Consider the following 15887-nt stretch of genomic DNA (forward strand, 5'->3'; position numbering starts at 1 on the left):
AGTGACGTAAAATTTGTCATCAGTGATTTTGAGAACTGCAGGTTTAGACTATTAAACTTTGTTTTTTAATGGGAAATGTTACACTTAACTGACACTGGGACTAGGGCTGCTCAATTAATCGAATTTAAACCACGATTACGATCTGGGCTTTCAACGATCATTAAAAATGACTGAGCCGATTATATTATATTATATTATATTATATTATATTATATTATAAGTCATTGTTAACCCTTTAAAGCCGGTCAGAGCAGCATGCTCCGTTTTGCGTAACTATTTTTAAATCCCTGTAGAACCGGAACCGTGTAAGCTAGCGCAATAATTTGTTTTGCATATGAAACCGGAGGAGTTGTACTTACATCTGATGCCATCAGCTTGTCCTCGGTCACGGTTTCGTTCCACATATAGCTTTGCAAAAATTGCATAAAAAGCGCTTGCAGGAACAAAAACACAATATTCCAGAAACACGCTTTGCCGTTCCTATCAGCTGTTCGTAACACTTCCCACAGTGAAATGATGCACCTGCTGTTTTCTTTGCAAATTTGCATCATAGGATTGTTTTTTTGTTTTTCCTGCAGTATATAAAAATTGGTGTATCTCCAAAATAAAACTATGAAGACACTCAAAATAAATTTCCTGTGGTGGGAAACTATTTTTTGCAACTTTATTGTATTTAAAGTTTTGAGGGATAAACCTCTTAAATTTCTCCAAGTAGAAATATATGTAAACAAAACAAAAGCGATTTTCAATTTTTTTTGTAGTTTATTGCACTTTTTTGCAATTTATGTAATTACTATGGACTTAATGCATACATATTATTAAAATATGGGCTATAACAGTTGTATTGATGTATAGCAACTTGAAATGCTCCCACAAATGGCACTACAGCATGTTAAAAAAAAAAAAAAACTCTGGCGGACTTGGTTCTATAGTAGGTCTTAAAGGGTTAAATAAATATCGTCAAATAATCGTGATCTCAATTTCAGTGAAAATAATCGTGATTATCATTTTTGCCATAATCGAGCAGCCCTAACTGGGACTGTTGTGGAGAACGGCATCAATAAGCTAATAAGGAGAGAAAACTTCTACTGAGTAGAATTATTTCAGCTTATTGGTGCTGCCCTCCACGACTGTGGCATTTCTCACGAGGTTCCATTCCCGCTTTACAGGTTTTAGTATGTAGAGCTTTATAAACATGGTACACGTGATTCCAATTGTTATGTTAAGGGATGCTACAAAAATCTTAAAAAATCAGCTTTAAACAGGATAGATGGCCTCTTGTTGGAGGTTAAAATAAAAATATTCTTTGCCTGTTGACTATTTCACAATCGTAATCACGCCCCCCTCTTTGATTCCTTTTAGGGAGTCTCACCCTTGAACTTCACGTTGAGATTGAAATGCACACTTTGTCTTTGCGGCATTGAACTTTGATCTTTCAGTGAACTCTTTCAGTGAGCTGTTGGTCGTCCGTGATTGGGATCAGCCCTCTGTGGTTTGCACTACCTCCTCTTTCACACTTTTTAAAAAAAAAATTATTATATATCATTCTAGCTTCATTCTTCCTGTGACGTGTATCTGACTCCCTCTGTATGTGACTCATCTCACTTAGGTTTGTAAACTGAGTTTGTCAGTTGGACATTTTAAAATAAAATGAGGCGTAGAAACACGACCCCAGGCTGTGTATACTACCAAATTGCGTCAGACTGATGGCTGGGAAAAGCAAAACTTTAAACATGGCCTTTTTTAATGCATGATGCAACAGGAAGGTTGTTGAAATCAATGTTTGTAATAGAAATTTGGCTGAGGTAAGACCTGGGTTACAACTCTTCTGCTTTCACACACTGTTCTGGAAAACTGAGCACAATCTGCACTGGGATTTCCTTGCAGTTGATTTACTTTAAAGATATGAGTTAATACAGCGACACATCAGCCACGATGCACGACATGATCACTACAGTGTCTGCACCCCCGCCTCCACTTTGCTTCCAAGTGCTGACTGTGGAGGATTTGCGACTGCCTCACCACACAAATAATCTCCTGCAGCCTCCACATGCTGAGTGTTGGTTTCTTTCTACAACAGTCTCTGCACATGCATGCCACTTACTAAAACCTGCATTAAAAATGGATGCATTACATGTTTCAGCAGTCTTAGTGCGGCAGATACAGTAAACTAATGTTGAAAGGAAATCTTTCACAAGTGGATAAAGGTTTTAAAATTGGCAAATACAGTATTTGATAAACCCTGTTAGCTATTTGAAAATCGCTTTTAACAAAATATATATTTTTTGAGGAAAAGCTAACTAGACATGCCCCTTTTAAAATTATCCATCCATATTTCTTTTGCCGCATATGTGGGATCAGCTCAGGCAGACTTTGCTCGCCCTGGCCACGTCTTCCAGCTCATCCAGGGGGATACAAAGTTGTTCCCAAGCCAGCTGAGAGAGATAATATCTTCAGAGTCCTAGGTCTTTCCCAGGACCTGTTTCCAGTAGGAAATACTTGAAATACATGCCTAGGAATTGTCCAGGAGGCATCCTAGTCAGATGCCCAAACCACCTCAACTGGCTCCTTTTGACACAGACAGCCCTCCTCACCCTATTTCTAATGCGTGACTCATGCTTCGAAGGCAAATCTATGATGTAATTTACAATGTAATTGTGAATTCATTTTAACCTTATGCTATAACCTTTGATGTGCACCTCCTGAGAAATGCAACTACACATCAGACTGATGCAGCTCACAACGGTGTGAATGGCGTGGAGAGTTGCGGTGTAGGGTCAAGAGTGACTTCTGGTTTCGTCATAAATCAGATTTCCCAAAGAAGTCCAAATCAAGTTTAACACAGTCCAGGACACTTCTAAAGGAAACTCCTTTCTGTGGCTCACGCTTCACTCTCCCCTCACTCATGAAAAAGACCCCGATACTTAAACCCCTCCACCTGGGGTAGAAACGTTCCCCTGACCAGGAGAGGGCACGCCACCCTTTTCCAGCTGAGAACCATCATCTCGGACTTGGAGGTGCTGAATCTCATTCTCGACGTCTCATACTTGACCACAAACTGCTCCGGTGCAAGCTGGAGGTCACCACCTGTTGAAGCAAACAGAATGACATCATCCGCAAAAAGTAAAGATGAAATCCAGCCACTACCTCGCTACTTTTATCTTGGTGTTAACTTCTGCTTGACTGATGATTTAACTTGCGTTATAACATTTTATATGTAACACGAGTGGATGGGCTCCTGTCAGGTTGCACCAACACAAAAGAGCTGAGCCTAAGATAAACAGGCCTTAATGTGGGTAAATAACTGAAATTCGCTGAATCACCCATGACTCAGTTGGTACTGAATTAATATTAAATGCTCTAACCTTAGGTATATGCTTTAAAGTGCTATCAAAGCAGTGGAATGGTAATTCCTTGAAGAGAACAGCACGGTGCAGCTATGAACACTCCTTCAGTATCCAGCCTCACATACAAGGCAAGGCAAGTTTATTTGTATAGCACAATTCAACAACAAGGTGATTCAAAGTGCTTTACAGAGACATTAGAAACAAGAACAAATAAAAAGCATGATTTAAAATTGATTAAAACAAGCAAATAAACTAACTAACTAATTAACTAACAAACAAACAAACAACAGTATATAAAATCAAAACAGATAAAATCAGAACAGTAGATAAAATCAGTAGTTAATGTAAGTTTTGAAATTTAAGCTTAAAAGTGTGGATTTGGTGCTTTATTCAAATGCAGCTGAGAACAGGTGAGTCTTCAACCTGGATTTAAATAAACTGAGTGTTTCAGCTGATCTGAGGCTTTCTGGGAGTTTGTTCCAGATATAAGGAGCATAAAAGCTGAATGCAGCTTCTCCGTGTCTGGTTCTGACTCTGGGAACTGATAAAAGACCGGATCCAGATGACCTGAGGGATCTGGATGGTTCATACTGGGTCAGGAGGTCATTGATGTATTTTGGTCCTAAACCATTCAGAGCTTTATAGGCCAGCATCAGAACTTTAAAGTCTATCCTCTGACGGACAGGCAGCCAGTGTAAGGACCTCAGAGCTGGACTGATGTGGTCCACTTTTTTGGTCTTAGTGAGGACTCGAGCAGCAGAGTTCTGAATGAGCTGTAGTTGTCTGACTGATTTTTTTAGGTAGACCTGTAAAGATGCTGTTACAGTAATCAAGCCTACTAAAGATGAATGCATGGACTAGTTTTTCCAGGTCCTGTTGAGACATCACATCTTTTATCCTTGAAATATTCTTGAGGTGATAGTAAGCTGACTTTGTTATTGTCTTAATGTGTTTTTCTAAGTTTAGGTCTGCATCCATCACTACACCCAAATTTCTCGCCTGGTTTGTGGTTTTTAGATGTATAGATTGAAGTTCTCTGGTGACCTGTAATCGTTTTTCTTTGGCGCCAAAGACTATTACCTCAGTTTTGTTTTTGTTTAGCTGGAGAAAATTGTGGCACAACCAGTCGTTAATTTCCTCAATGCATTTACCAAGAGCCTGTACAGGGCCTTGATCTCCTGGTGACATTGTGATATATATTTGTGTGTCATCTGCATAGCTGTGATAGTTTATTTTGTTGTTGTTTATAATCTGTGCCAGTGGGAGCATGTAGATGTTAAACAGAAGGGGTCCCAAGATGGAACCTTGGGGAACTCCACATGTGATACTTGTCTGCTCAGATGTGAAGTTACCTATTGATACAAAGTATTTCCTGTTTTCTACGTATGTTTTGAACCAGTTTAGTACAGTTCCTGAAAGACCTGTCCAGTTCTCCAGTCGTTTGAGTAATATGTTGTGGTCAACTGTATCAAATGCTGCACTGAGATCCAGTAAAACTAAGACTGACATTTTTCCACTGTCTGTATTCAGACATATGTCATTGAACACTTTGGTCAGAGCGGTTTCAGTGCTGTGGTTCTGTCTAAAACCTGACTGGAAGGCGTCGTAGCAATTATTCTGTTTTAAGAAGTAACTGAGCTGTTGAGAAACTGCTTTTTCAATGATCTTATATTAAAAAGGGGATATTTGAGATCGGCCTGTAGTTGTTCATTTGTGTCTTGTCAAGATTGTCCTTTTTCAGTATAGGTTTGATTACAGCAGTTTTTAGTGATTCTGGAAACACACCTGATAATAAAGAAAAGTTGACGATCTGTAACAGGTCTGACTCTAAAGTCTTTGAGACCTTTTTGAAAAAACTTGTTGGCAGGACATCTAAACAGGAAGAGGAGGAGTTCAGTTGACCTAAGATGTCCTCCAGGTCTTTGCTGTTAATAGAGTGAAACTGTTTCATGGTGTTTAAACTGTTTTTTGGTGGACACAGTACATATCCTGGATCTGCTGTTGATGTACCAATTGCTTGTCTAATTTTTTGGATTTTTTCCAGTGAAGAATTTGGCAAAGTCATTGCAGGCCATGGTTGAATGAAGTTCAGCTGCCACTGACACAGGAGGGTTTGTTAGCCTGTCAACTGTAGAAAATAAGACCCGAGCATTATGGCTGTTTTTAGTGATGATGTCAGAGAAGTAGGACCTCCTTGCATTCCTCAGTTGTAAATTATAATTGTGAAGTTTCTCTTTATAAATGTCATAATGAACCTGGAGGTTTGTTTTTCTCCATCTGCGCTCAGCTTTCCTACACTCTCTTTTTTTCATTTTTCACCAGTGTGGAGTTTCTCCATGGAGACTTTTTCCTTCCAGAGATAACCTTCACCTTAATGGGAGCAATAGTGTCCATTACATTTAACATGTTAGCATTGAAGCTATTGACGAGCTCATTGACTGACCCTCTGGACAGGTCAGGTGTTAATGGGAAGACCTGGTTAAAAATTGCACTACTGTGTTCAGTTATACACCGTTTTGTGATCACTGTTGTTGATATATTTGTGTGGGCTGAGATTTTACTTTCAAAGAAAACACAGTAATGATCAGACACGCCCACATCAGACACAGTAACCTTTGAAATGCTCAGGCCTTTGGAGATCAGTAGGTACAACTCACTATAAACTTTTTCCTTGTCTTTACCACCTCTCGTTCCTGTACACCTCGCTTCCCAGTACTCCTGTCTACTTTCTTAAACATCCTGCCTATCCCACTTATTCTCTGTCAACCTCTTTCTTTGAATACTTTCTTGTACTCCCTCATTCCACAGCCAAGTTTCTTTGTCCTCTTTGCTCTGTCCAGAGGACACACCGAACACCTTCTTGGCACTACTGCTGAACTTTCCCCAGTCATCTGATAAGTCTTCCCTAGCACCCAGACCCCGTCTCAAGTCCTCCCAGAACTCTGTGCACTGTTCTTCCTTCTTCAGCTCACAACAATTGAAATCCTAAACTGTTTTTTTCTCTGTATTGGATCCATTAGATTGCATTACCGTACATTAGCTCCCTCAACTGCTAATTCTCATACATGAACATAGATCATTTGTTGAAATAGCTGAACCACTTAAACAGGATTGATGAAGAGTGTGCTTAGATTGAATTATGTTACTAATGCATTTAAACTTCTCTCATTTTCTGGCTAAAGCTAAAATATTAAAATGTCTTAAACTCAGTTTTGCCGGGTCTCAAACCGCACATCTCTAGCCCCGGTCTACACATTTGGATCATGCAGTGCAAATTCAGTATTAAGAGCGTGCTTTATTGTCTGACTCAACCTTTCAGGCTTTTTCACATGTTTAAAAAAGCATTGACTGTAAAATGTCTAACTTAACAGTTCTAGCTCAAGCTAAAAACTGGAAATGCTTATGAAACAAACTGCGTTGTGTGTTTAAGATGGGTCACACTTTTGTTTTTCTTTTCGCCGTAATGAATATATTTGAGCAACGTGCATAAACTCGAGCTCTTGGAAAGAGTCTATTTTCACACTGCTCTTTGGTTCCATGTCAAGTTTAATTAGTTTCATTTAAAGTAGAACCCAAATAAGTAGATTCTGTTCATCTCTTTTCAGTCTGAGAAAACGTGTCCAGCTTTTTTAGGTTTTCCTTACCTGGATGATTGAGCGTGCATCAAAATAATTTAATGTACTGTTAAAAAGTCTTAAATGTAGCTGTAGATATGTGGTGAAAACAGCTGCATTTGTTAGTTTCTGTAATTGAGACAGACTGTAATTCACAGGTCAGATTTTAGTCACTTTTGAGTCTTTCATGTTTCTTTTCAGCCCGTTGCTTAACATTACTTCTGTCAATATTAGCCTTCAAAAAAAAAGAAGTGTAAGAGGTTTAGATCATATGCACTTAAAGCACCCAGGTAAATATTTAGACTTTATGTGGAAAACGTGGGGATGAATGTCAGCGTCGGGTTTTGTTCTTGACTGTTTAAACACGGCTTGTCCTTTCAGGCCACACTTGTCCTCAAAGCGAGAATGCGAGTCTTGTTTGTTCGGCCTCGGCACCATACGCAACCTGGTGAAGGTGGCAGGCTGGGCGATAGGGCTCTGATTATGGCATCACGAGGCTTTGATAAGCAGGGGGAGAGGGATATCTCCTGCCTGCAGTTCTTTAATAGAGGTGCTGAGTGAAGTAAGAGATCCAGTTTTGTCATGGTGGAGGGCGCTGACGCTTGTTGTCACCAAAAACCGTGCTTTTGATAAAGCTCACGTCATGAGCGAGGTAAGTCACTGAAACTGCAGAAGAAGTGTTGATCTTATTCAATTTACTCGTTTTTTTTCTGCTCTCTTTTTTTCCCTACTATGCTTCCCTCAGCTTGTTCTCATACGTGCCTTCGGTTGTGGAAAATTCTTGCACCCCTTCGAGAATCCTTCACACGTTGCTTCCACCTCGAGGGATTCACCGTGAAACCATGATATGAATGAGGGCCCTGTAAAAACAAACAACGAGATCATTTAGCTACACTCTGAGGGCTTCACTCGTCTGGATAATGCGCTGCAGGGTTTTGGATCAGTAATTAAGTGCTGAACGGTTGATGGTGATGTGGATGCAGGCTGATGCTTCAGTTCATAGCAAAATAGCACAGATCTGCTTGGTTATTGGTCCTTAAAGCTGAATTCTTGACTCTGGAGGTCACTGAGGTGCAGTGAGTCTGCTCACTCCTGTTTTTAGGCACTTGTTTAAAAAAAAAAAAAGGGGGGTGGAGAGAGATCTGAGAAATTGAACCTTGGGTCAATATTGAACGTTTTCTTGAAAGCCTTTTATTTTCAGCCCGTCCTCCGTTCAGCAGAGGGCTTACCGCTGCTGTCACCTTTGTGTGGCATGCAAAAAGAAGCATGGTGTTACAGGCTATGGGAGTCAGTTTTCCACACTCTTCCTGCACATGCCTGCATGTCTGATCATCTGTTGACCTATAATTATTATTAACCAGAAAGTTTCCCGCTTAAATTTTCTCATCTCGATGGACTTCATAATCTTCGTGTGTCTAGGGGACCTTTGTACATCACACAGGTGCTGTAGAAGGTGTAGAAAATGTGATGTGAGCTATAAAAAAACGATAAAAATATTTTACAGCGTGCTTGTAAGTAACGACATTTTTATTGTCATTTTAATTGAATTACTAGTAGTTAAACTGAAGTTTTGTAGTTTAAACCCATCAGAAAAGTATTTGATAACAATAAGAGTACAGTACCATCTGTGCTAAAACTTTGAGCCTAGACACAAAACTATCATCACGTTTGCTGTTGCTCCCTGCAGCACAGGAAAGCCTAGTGTAGGACCACCATGTTGGGAACATTTAACAGGGTGTCAAATGACTTGCGATCCCCGAGTTTTGCCACCTGCTGAATGGTGTCTGAGCAGGTACTCTTGTCATATCGCTGCAGTCCATCCTTTTCTCAATATCTCACCGGGAGAGACGGAGCAGGGCTCAGCGGGTTACTGCGTCGTGCTGCAGGAAAACAGATCTCTTATCACCCATGTGATCCCTGTTGGAACTGATCAAAGCTCATGGCTATGGTTTCTGACTTTAAAGCTCATGTTGAAGAAGAGATGACCTAACTGATGTGTTCACAGCTAGGACAGATCGCCCTCTAGTGGTAGTTTTAAGTGAGGCGCACACTTGTTCATTCTGAGCTGGGTTTTCAGCATGCACTCTTAGACATATGCATATCTCTTCTAACATAGGGCGAGAGGCGGGGTACACCCTGGACAGGTTGCCAATCTGAAGCATTTCCTCATTCTTATTTCACTGCTGTCTTGTTTATTTTCATCTTTTGTTGCAGCCAGAAGCTCCTGCTGCTTCATCACTACACGGGTCTCCGCGCCCAGAAGAGGAGGATGATGGGGACCTGAATAAAGCCTTGGGTGTCCAGCGCTTCCAGCAGATCCTCACGCCTGCTGCTGCCGTGCCTGATAAGGAGCACCACATTTACCATGACGAAGACATTGAATGTGAGCGTGCACAGAAGCTTCATAAAGCATGGAGATGCTTTCAGTTGTGTGCGAACAGCTCTGAAATTGATGTATTTATCTGTGTTTCAGACCACCGACACTCCTCTCACCACATCCACCGGCCTCTGTCCAAACTGCCCTCTGACGTACGCAGGAGGAAGGGCAGCAAGAAAAGGAAGAAGGATAAAGATCACAAAAGCAGCCATCCTCTCTGCAGTGTCCCCATAGAGGAAGGTGAAGATGAGGAGGAAGAGGAAGAAGAGGGGACAGAGCTAAATTCTGTTCTGTCAGAGCGATCTGAGTCAGAGAGAACCAAAGATGTGGAGGTAATCATTTTATTATTAGATTCATTTGAGTCTTTTTAACACAGTGTTTGGGAGCAAATAAGATAAAACCCCACGAGAAGCGTTATTTGATACAAAAATTGGTTGAAAATGGGTTTTAAATACAAATTTGCTTCGAGAAAATGGAACAATGTGATGTAACTTTTCTCTTTTAAACCAAATTGAAACCTACTGTGTACCTTTAGGCTTGTTCTAATTTCGGGAGTAATTAAAAGCTTGAATTATGTTGAATTCTGGGTTTTGCAATTGTCTGACAACTTTTCACCTTTGATTTTCTACTTTAAGCATAAAGAGACTTTTTTTTTTTTTTTGATTTGCTGACCAAAGCTAGACCAGAATAAATGTTGATGGGTTCCTGAGGCTTGGTGGAATTTGAGAAGAAACTCTATACTCTTAAACAAACACTAATCAACACTGGGCAGGAAAAATCCCCCTTTTAATAGAAGGGAATGTCAAACAGAACCGGACTCGGAGTGGGTGGCTATTTGCCTCAACCCACTTGAATGAGTTCGCATAAAATCAACAAGTAATAATCAAACGATTGCATGAAACTTTTTGCTCCCTTTGAATTCATACTGAAATCCAGCAACATCTAAATAACTCTGATTTATGTGCAAAAGTCTCCACAGGCTTTGTTTCTCCATTGTCTGGATGTGAGAGACGTTAGATTTATCTGATTTATTTATTTTTGACCGTGTTACAGGAAGCAGCACTCTCACGCTTCCTTTTCCCTCCACAGTTCTTCGTTTCCGAAGATGACCATGTATCCAAAAGTGTCAAAGAGAGCCCACACTCGGTCCGAAAGCTCGACATCGTACCGCAGTCCGGTGTGGGAGGTGAACATGAAGACGCAACTTCCACAGAGTGAGTCAAGTGTGCTTCATAGACTTCAAAAAGAAGTGAAAAAGGGCGTGATTGTTAGGTTGGTAATCATGCCTTACCTGCCGCGATGACTGCTTAATGCATGTTTTTGTCTTTTTTGATGAAATGTCCTCACAGCCATCCTGTTTGGGTGAGAGCACTGAGGCTCACGCCTGTTCGGGGGGCGGGGGTGTGTGATGCACTGTACGTTACCATGTCTCAGGCATCCAGTGAGCCTGCTGGGCATGATCAGATGGACCAGAGGAATCCTGTCCTCAGAGACCCATATATCACCTGTTGCTACTCAGCAGCCCTGACTCCACCTGTGACATTTACTTTGTTCCTTTTTAAAGAAATCTGAGCTTGAAAGAAGCTGCACATACACCTTTTGCTTATTTTGAGTCGATTAGAGATCAGCTTAACCGCAGAAGATTTGTCTTTTAAACCATTCTTACCTAAAGTGGAGGAAGTTGACTTAAAGACGAGGTTGTAAAGTAGCGTTTACGCTAGACGGTAAGTTAATTATGTCTATTTTTGCTGGATGTGTTGTTAAAATTCTTTGTCCTCTGTCCACTTTTTTGCTTTTTGCAGCTAAATGTGTAACTTGCTCCGTGAAAGCATTTATCAGAGTAGGAGAAGCAGTAGAAGGCTGTAATACTTCGACAATGTTAGTCCTGTTAAAACGAAATAACTATTGGGAGGATTTTTATGTGTGGTTGAGTGTGCACAGTTCCCAGTTTTTAAAGGGGGAAATGTTCAATCCTAAAGATAAAAGATGAAAAACAATCCTTTTTTTACTTCTAATCTTTCTGCTCTTCTTTAGTAAACTGCCTTCATCTGAGCCCTCCAGCCCCACTGCCCAGTCAGTCCCAGCCGAGCACACGCCACTGACCCGCGTCTCCTCCGCCAGCCGCAGTTACGACCTGACAGAGCGTCGACGCACGGGCAACATGACGGGTGCCGAGCAGGCCAAGTACCAGCGCATCCCCACTGATGAGAGCGAAGCTCAGACGCTGGCCTCTGCTGACCTGGACGGCATCAAGAGTGAGTGCGAATCATTTGGCAAGCAGATACTAATCGTGGCTTAAGTTCAAGCCTACACAGACTAAAAGTGTAAAGGGGTATTTGACATAGGTGCCCTCCAACTAGCCTTCTGTGGTTGTGTTTGAGGGGTGTTTTTGAAGGAAACGCACTTTGAGCGTTGATTGAAGTGAGATGTAATGTGAGCAATAAAGCGTTTCTCTCCTGCTTTTTATTGGCTGTTGATATTGTTAAAAGAGGACTCGTTACCTCTTTATGTTTTGTGTATTCTGGTAAATATGTAGCATTCTTTTTATCTGTATTCTGGGATCACCAGTGGCTCACATGACTGCCTGTATGTAAAATGAGCTCCTTGTAATGATAAACCCAACAGATAATCATCTCCTTACTCTGCAGTTTCTGTCTGCTTTACAAAATGATGATTGTTACAGCTTGCAAGGTTGGACAAAAAATAGTACAAAGTATACTTACCTGCTCAGCAGTACATAGTGACTTATTGTTAAACATAGAAAGATGTTTTCTTAAAAGAAAACGACGGTGATTAAACAGCATAATCCACCAAATCTCAGGCTGTAAAGGTTTGTTATTGTTTCTGCATCCTTGAGCCTCCGGTGGGCCATATGACTTCAATTTCGTCATCAGGTGAAGAGTGCAGGGCTTTGTGTGCACAAAAGAGTGCTTGCTAGCTTTTTGCGCATGTCCAGACTCTTATGAGGAGAGACAATAGACTACAGTACATCAACTCTGCACACACTCTTCAGGTGGATTCCAGAGAAAGCACAACAGGTATGACTACTCATCTGTGGTGTCTCCAGCTGTCTGTGTCTGCTTTGCTCTTTGCCTAAGACTAAGTATTTATATGCAGTTTGTGGGCAAAATGTCTGAGGTGATGGATCTATTAGAGTATTTTATTTATTAGTAAAAAATCCAACCATTGCTTTTATTGATTTATTCAACAAAACTAAGGTTGTCATAGGTAGAGAGGTGGGATACAGGTCATTGTGATACAGATAATCACATATTTACAATCATCAGTTTGTCTCTGGACTGTGAATGCAAAAAAGAAAAAAGTCCCATTGATGGTCAATCAATGGGACTTCACTTTTTTTGTTTTTTATCCTGGTTTGAAAATGTTTCATGGATAATAAAGATAAAGGCCCTACATTTCCTGCTTCTAAATTCATATAAAACTGATGTTATTGTAGTCTTCGGCTGATTCAAAATCCCGTGGCGAGAATATCACCCCATTAGAGCACTTCACTGTCAGACTGTGGGCTTACTTGTTGGATCATAGAGTAACTAAAAGTAAAATGGGAGGAAGAGCTTTCAGGCTCAAACTGTGAATTTGGGAAACAGACACCCTCTTTACTTTTAAGAACAGGCTTAAAACTCCTTTTTGATAAAGCTTCAAGATGGGGCTGGATTAGATGACCCTGAACCCTCCTGTAGTTGCGCTGCAATAAGCCTAGGCCTCTGTGGGCTTCCCACGGTGCTTCTTCTTCACTCATTTCTTTTCACTGTATTTGCATTAGCAGTTATTAAACTCTGGCACTCCACATTGTGTCTTTCTCCCGTCCGTCTCTGCTCACCCTAACTGTCAGATGGCCCCTCCTCCCCGAGCCTGGTTCTGCGGAAGATTTCTTCCTGTTAAAAGGGAGTTTTTCCTTCCCACAGTCACTAAGTGCTCGTTCAGAGGGGCTGTGTGATTGTTGGTTTTCTATCTAATATTTTAGGATCTTTGCCTTACAATAAAAGTGCCTTGATGTGAGTAGATTATTCTTTTGTTTTCAGGAAATCTCCTAACTACACCTTTTACAAAAAGTTTAAAACACACTGTTGGGAATGTCATTTTAAAAATATGGTATTATTCACGCGTTACTCTTTCTTGTAGATATCATTTGCTGTTAATCTTCACCAGCATTAACACAAACTTTGTACTTTGCACTAAAACATGTTCTGCGTGTTAAAGAAGCTGGAGAAATGATTAAATACAGCTGAACTGATAGCTAGTCACTTTGCTTAGATTCCTTCGCAAACATCAGGGTGAAGGTGTGGGGCCCTTCTCTGTTTGACTGCAGACTGCTTTCCACTGCCCTGTGACATTCCCAGCCCCAAGCCCAGCGTGGGGTAGTGTCCAGGGCCGAGGTGATTTGCGTCAGGGAGCCGACTCCTCCGCAGAGAGCAGCAGCTTATCAGAAACTGTGGCAGACAGGCCTGCATTATTAAATTAGCTGTTCCCGCTGTCAGATGAGGGCCCTGGACTCGGGCCTGAGCCAACATGGTGGCTAATTGTTAAATCCGGACCTCTGTTTCCAACCTTTAATCATTAAAGGAGTGAAACCAGAGGAAGAATTAAGTAGACCCGAGGGCCAAAACAAGGCAGCTGAGGATGGAAGTGTGGGCGTGATATTTGGTCATTATGAAAGAGGTGAGCCTGCAAACAGGTTCACTGTCACATACTTTCTGTCCTCTTTTATCTACCTCCCGCCACCCTAAATCATCCTGGGAAAGTGTCCGTCTCTGGCTGCCGCTCAACAATAGGAATTATTAGATCACTGTCCCTCCCCTTTTGTTCGACCCGAGCAAATTAGCACCTCTGCTCACTGATGCATTCTGAAAGCTTCAGCTCCGGCGGGGGTCAGGAGCCGGTCAAGAAGTGGCGACTTTTTCCAATTTGTCAAAACAAGTCCAACACTTAAGTTTGAGCAGCGAGGAGGGTTGGGGTCACGCAGTAAGGTGGCTGCGCCAGCGCCAGATGCTCTCGATGCCTGCAGCAGAAACCCTCCTCTTCCTTAACGCCAGCCAGGGCTCATTTTTTTTCCAGGTTCTGCCCCAAAGTGCAGGCAAACATCATGTAGTGACCTGACAAGGGGCCCTCCCAATAAAACCTGAAGGTTGTACGAGTGACGCGAGAACCAATGAGTCAGTTCTGGACAGAATTTCATCTTTTGTCCTGGCGAGGCCTGCCCGGTTATCAGATAATGAGTTAAAGCCTTGATGAAGAACCAGAAAAGCCTCAGTGTTTTTTACGTAGGATATGCAAGCTCTGATAATGGTAAGCTTTGATATTTTTTTAAGGAAAATTTCACTCGTTTTTGTGTTGAATGTGTTTTAACTTATTAACAGATCAATTTAGAATAAACAGGATGTCACAAAAGGTTGTAGTAGAAGTCCTGAAAATATAATAAACTTGGATGTTGTGGTTGTATGTTTGAGTGAGCTCAGAGAAAAGATGCTTGTTCAACAGATGCAGACTGTCATTTAAGGTTGATGTGAGCTTTTCGGGGTTTGTGTAGGCTTTCCTGTTCAATGATCCGGTTTTCATGGCCACAGTTAATGCATTTAAATGTGAGATTGAGTCGAGGCTCCCTTATGGTCTCAAAAATAGTGTTTTAGTGTTAAAACCTAAGTAATTGGATGTCTGTTGCATATTTCTTGTTGAAGAGCAGGCCTGTTCATTTTCTCAAGTTTATTTGTCAGTGTGAAGCTGTCATCTCCTCGGTTTCTGAATTCAACTTGAATGAATCAGCGGATCTGTTGATCTTTGAACTTCCAACACCTGACAGAACCATTTGTCTCTGTCATCATGTTTCTTTCTCCTCATCCTTTCAGTGGTTGGTGTGTTGCCAGCATGAGTAACTCTACTCCCTTAGATACAAAGCGAAGAGGCCTGTGATTAAATGGGTTGAGATTTAAAAGGGTGGAAGGTCAATGTGTGCCGTCTCTGGGCTAAAGAAACAAAATGTGCCATACAAACTAAAGACCTGATGCTGTTGTGTTGCATGGAGCTACAGTTTGCTGCATGTTTATTTCCGTTACTCCAGGTCATCGCTTTGAAGATGTTCCTGGCATGCGCCGACACCTGGTCCGGAAGAGCACCAAGAACCAAGTGGTGCACATCGGCAAGGACCACAAGGAGCCGACCACTCGCAGTCGCAAGCAGGATCGCACCCCCCATGAGGTGAGACAACACCTCACACTGACGTCGCACAGGTGTCTTAAATTGATGTTGTTAGTAAGCACTGCATTTTAAGAAACTGCATAAAAATCTTATTATAGCACATTTATAATCTACTGGGCTGAATTAAGAATAAGGTCTTAAATTAGCTTGTGTGTGGTAGTCTGAATGACCCTAATTGAGATAAAGATGTCGAGATAAAACTGAGGAAAGTCAGAGTTTGAATTGGAAGCTGTCACCTCAGTGAAAGTTTAAGAGTTTCTTTGATTTTTCAAATTATTTCTTTACCTCAGGGATCTTTGGAAGAGATGAGTTTAAAGACGAGCAGCTTTTAAAAGT

The 15887-nt window shown here is 41.3% G+C and overlaps 1 protein-coding gene across 9 annotated transcripts in view; it reads left to right on the forward strand.

The window, feature by feature from the left end:
- Positions 1–15887, forward strand: part of slc4a2b (solute carrier family 4 member 2b) — a 50836-nt gene that overhangs the window by 24352 nt on the left and 10597 nt on the right. For all 9 annotated transcript variants that reach the window (XM_026179911.2, XM_026179912.2, XM_080306530.1 and 6 more), the window contains 5 exons: positions 9176–9344; positions 9435–9670; positions 10428–10552; positions 11373–11593; positions 15415–15551. In XM_026179911.2, the coding sequence (XP_026035696.2) occupies positions 9176–9344; positions 9435–9670; positions 10428–10552; positions 11373–11593; positions 15415–15551 (888 nt within the window). The remainder of the gene's footprint in view (positions 1–9175; positions 9345–9434; positions 9671–10427; positions 10553–11372; positions 11594–15414; positions 15552–15887) is intronic.

This window comes from Astatotilapia calliptera, chromosome 9 (assembly GCF_964374335.1).
Source record: "Astatotilapia calliptera chromosome 9, fAstCal68.1, whole genome shotgun sequence".
NCBI lineage: Eukaryota > Metazoa > Chordata > Actinopteri > Cichliformes > Cichlidae > Astatotilapia > Astatotilapia calliptera.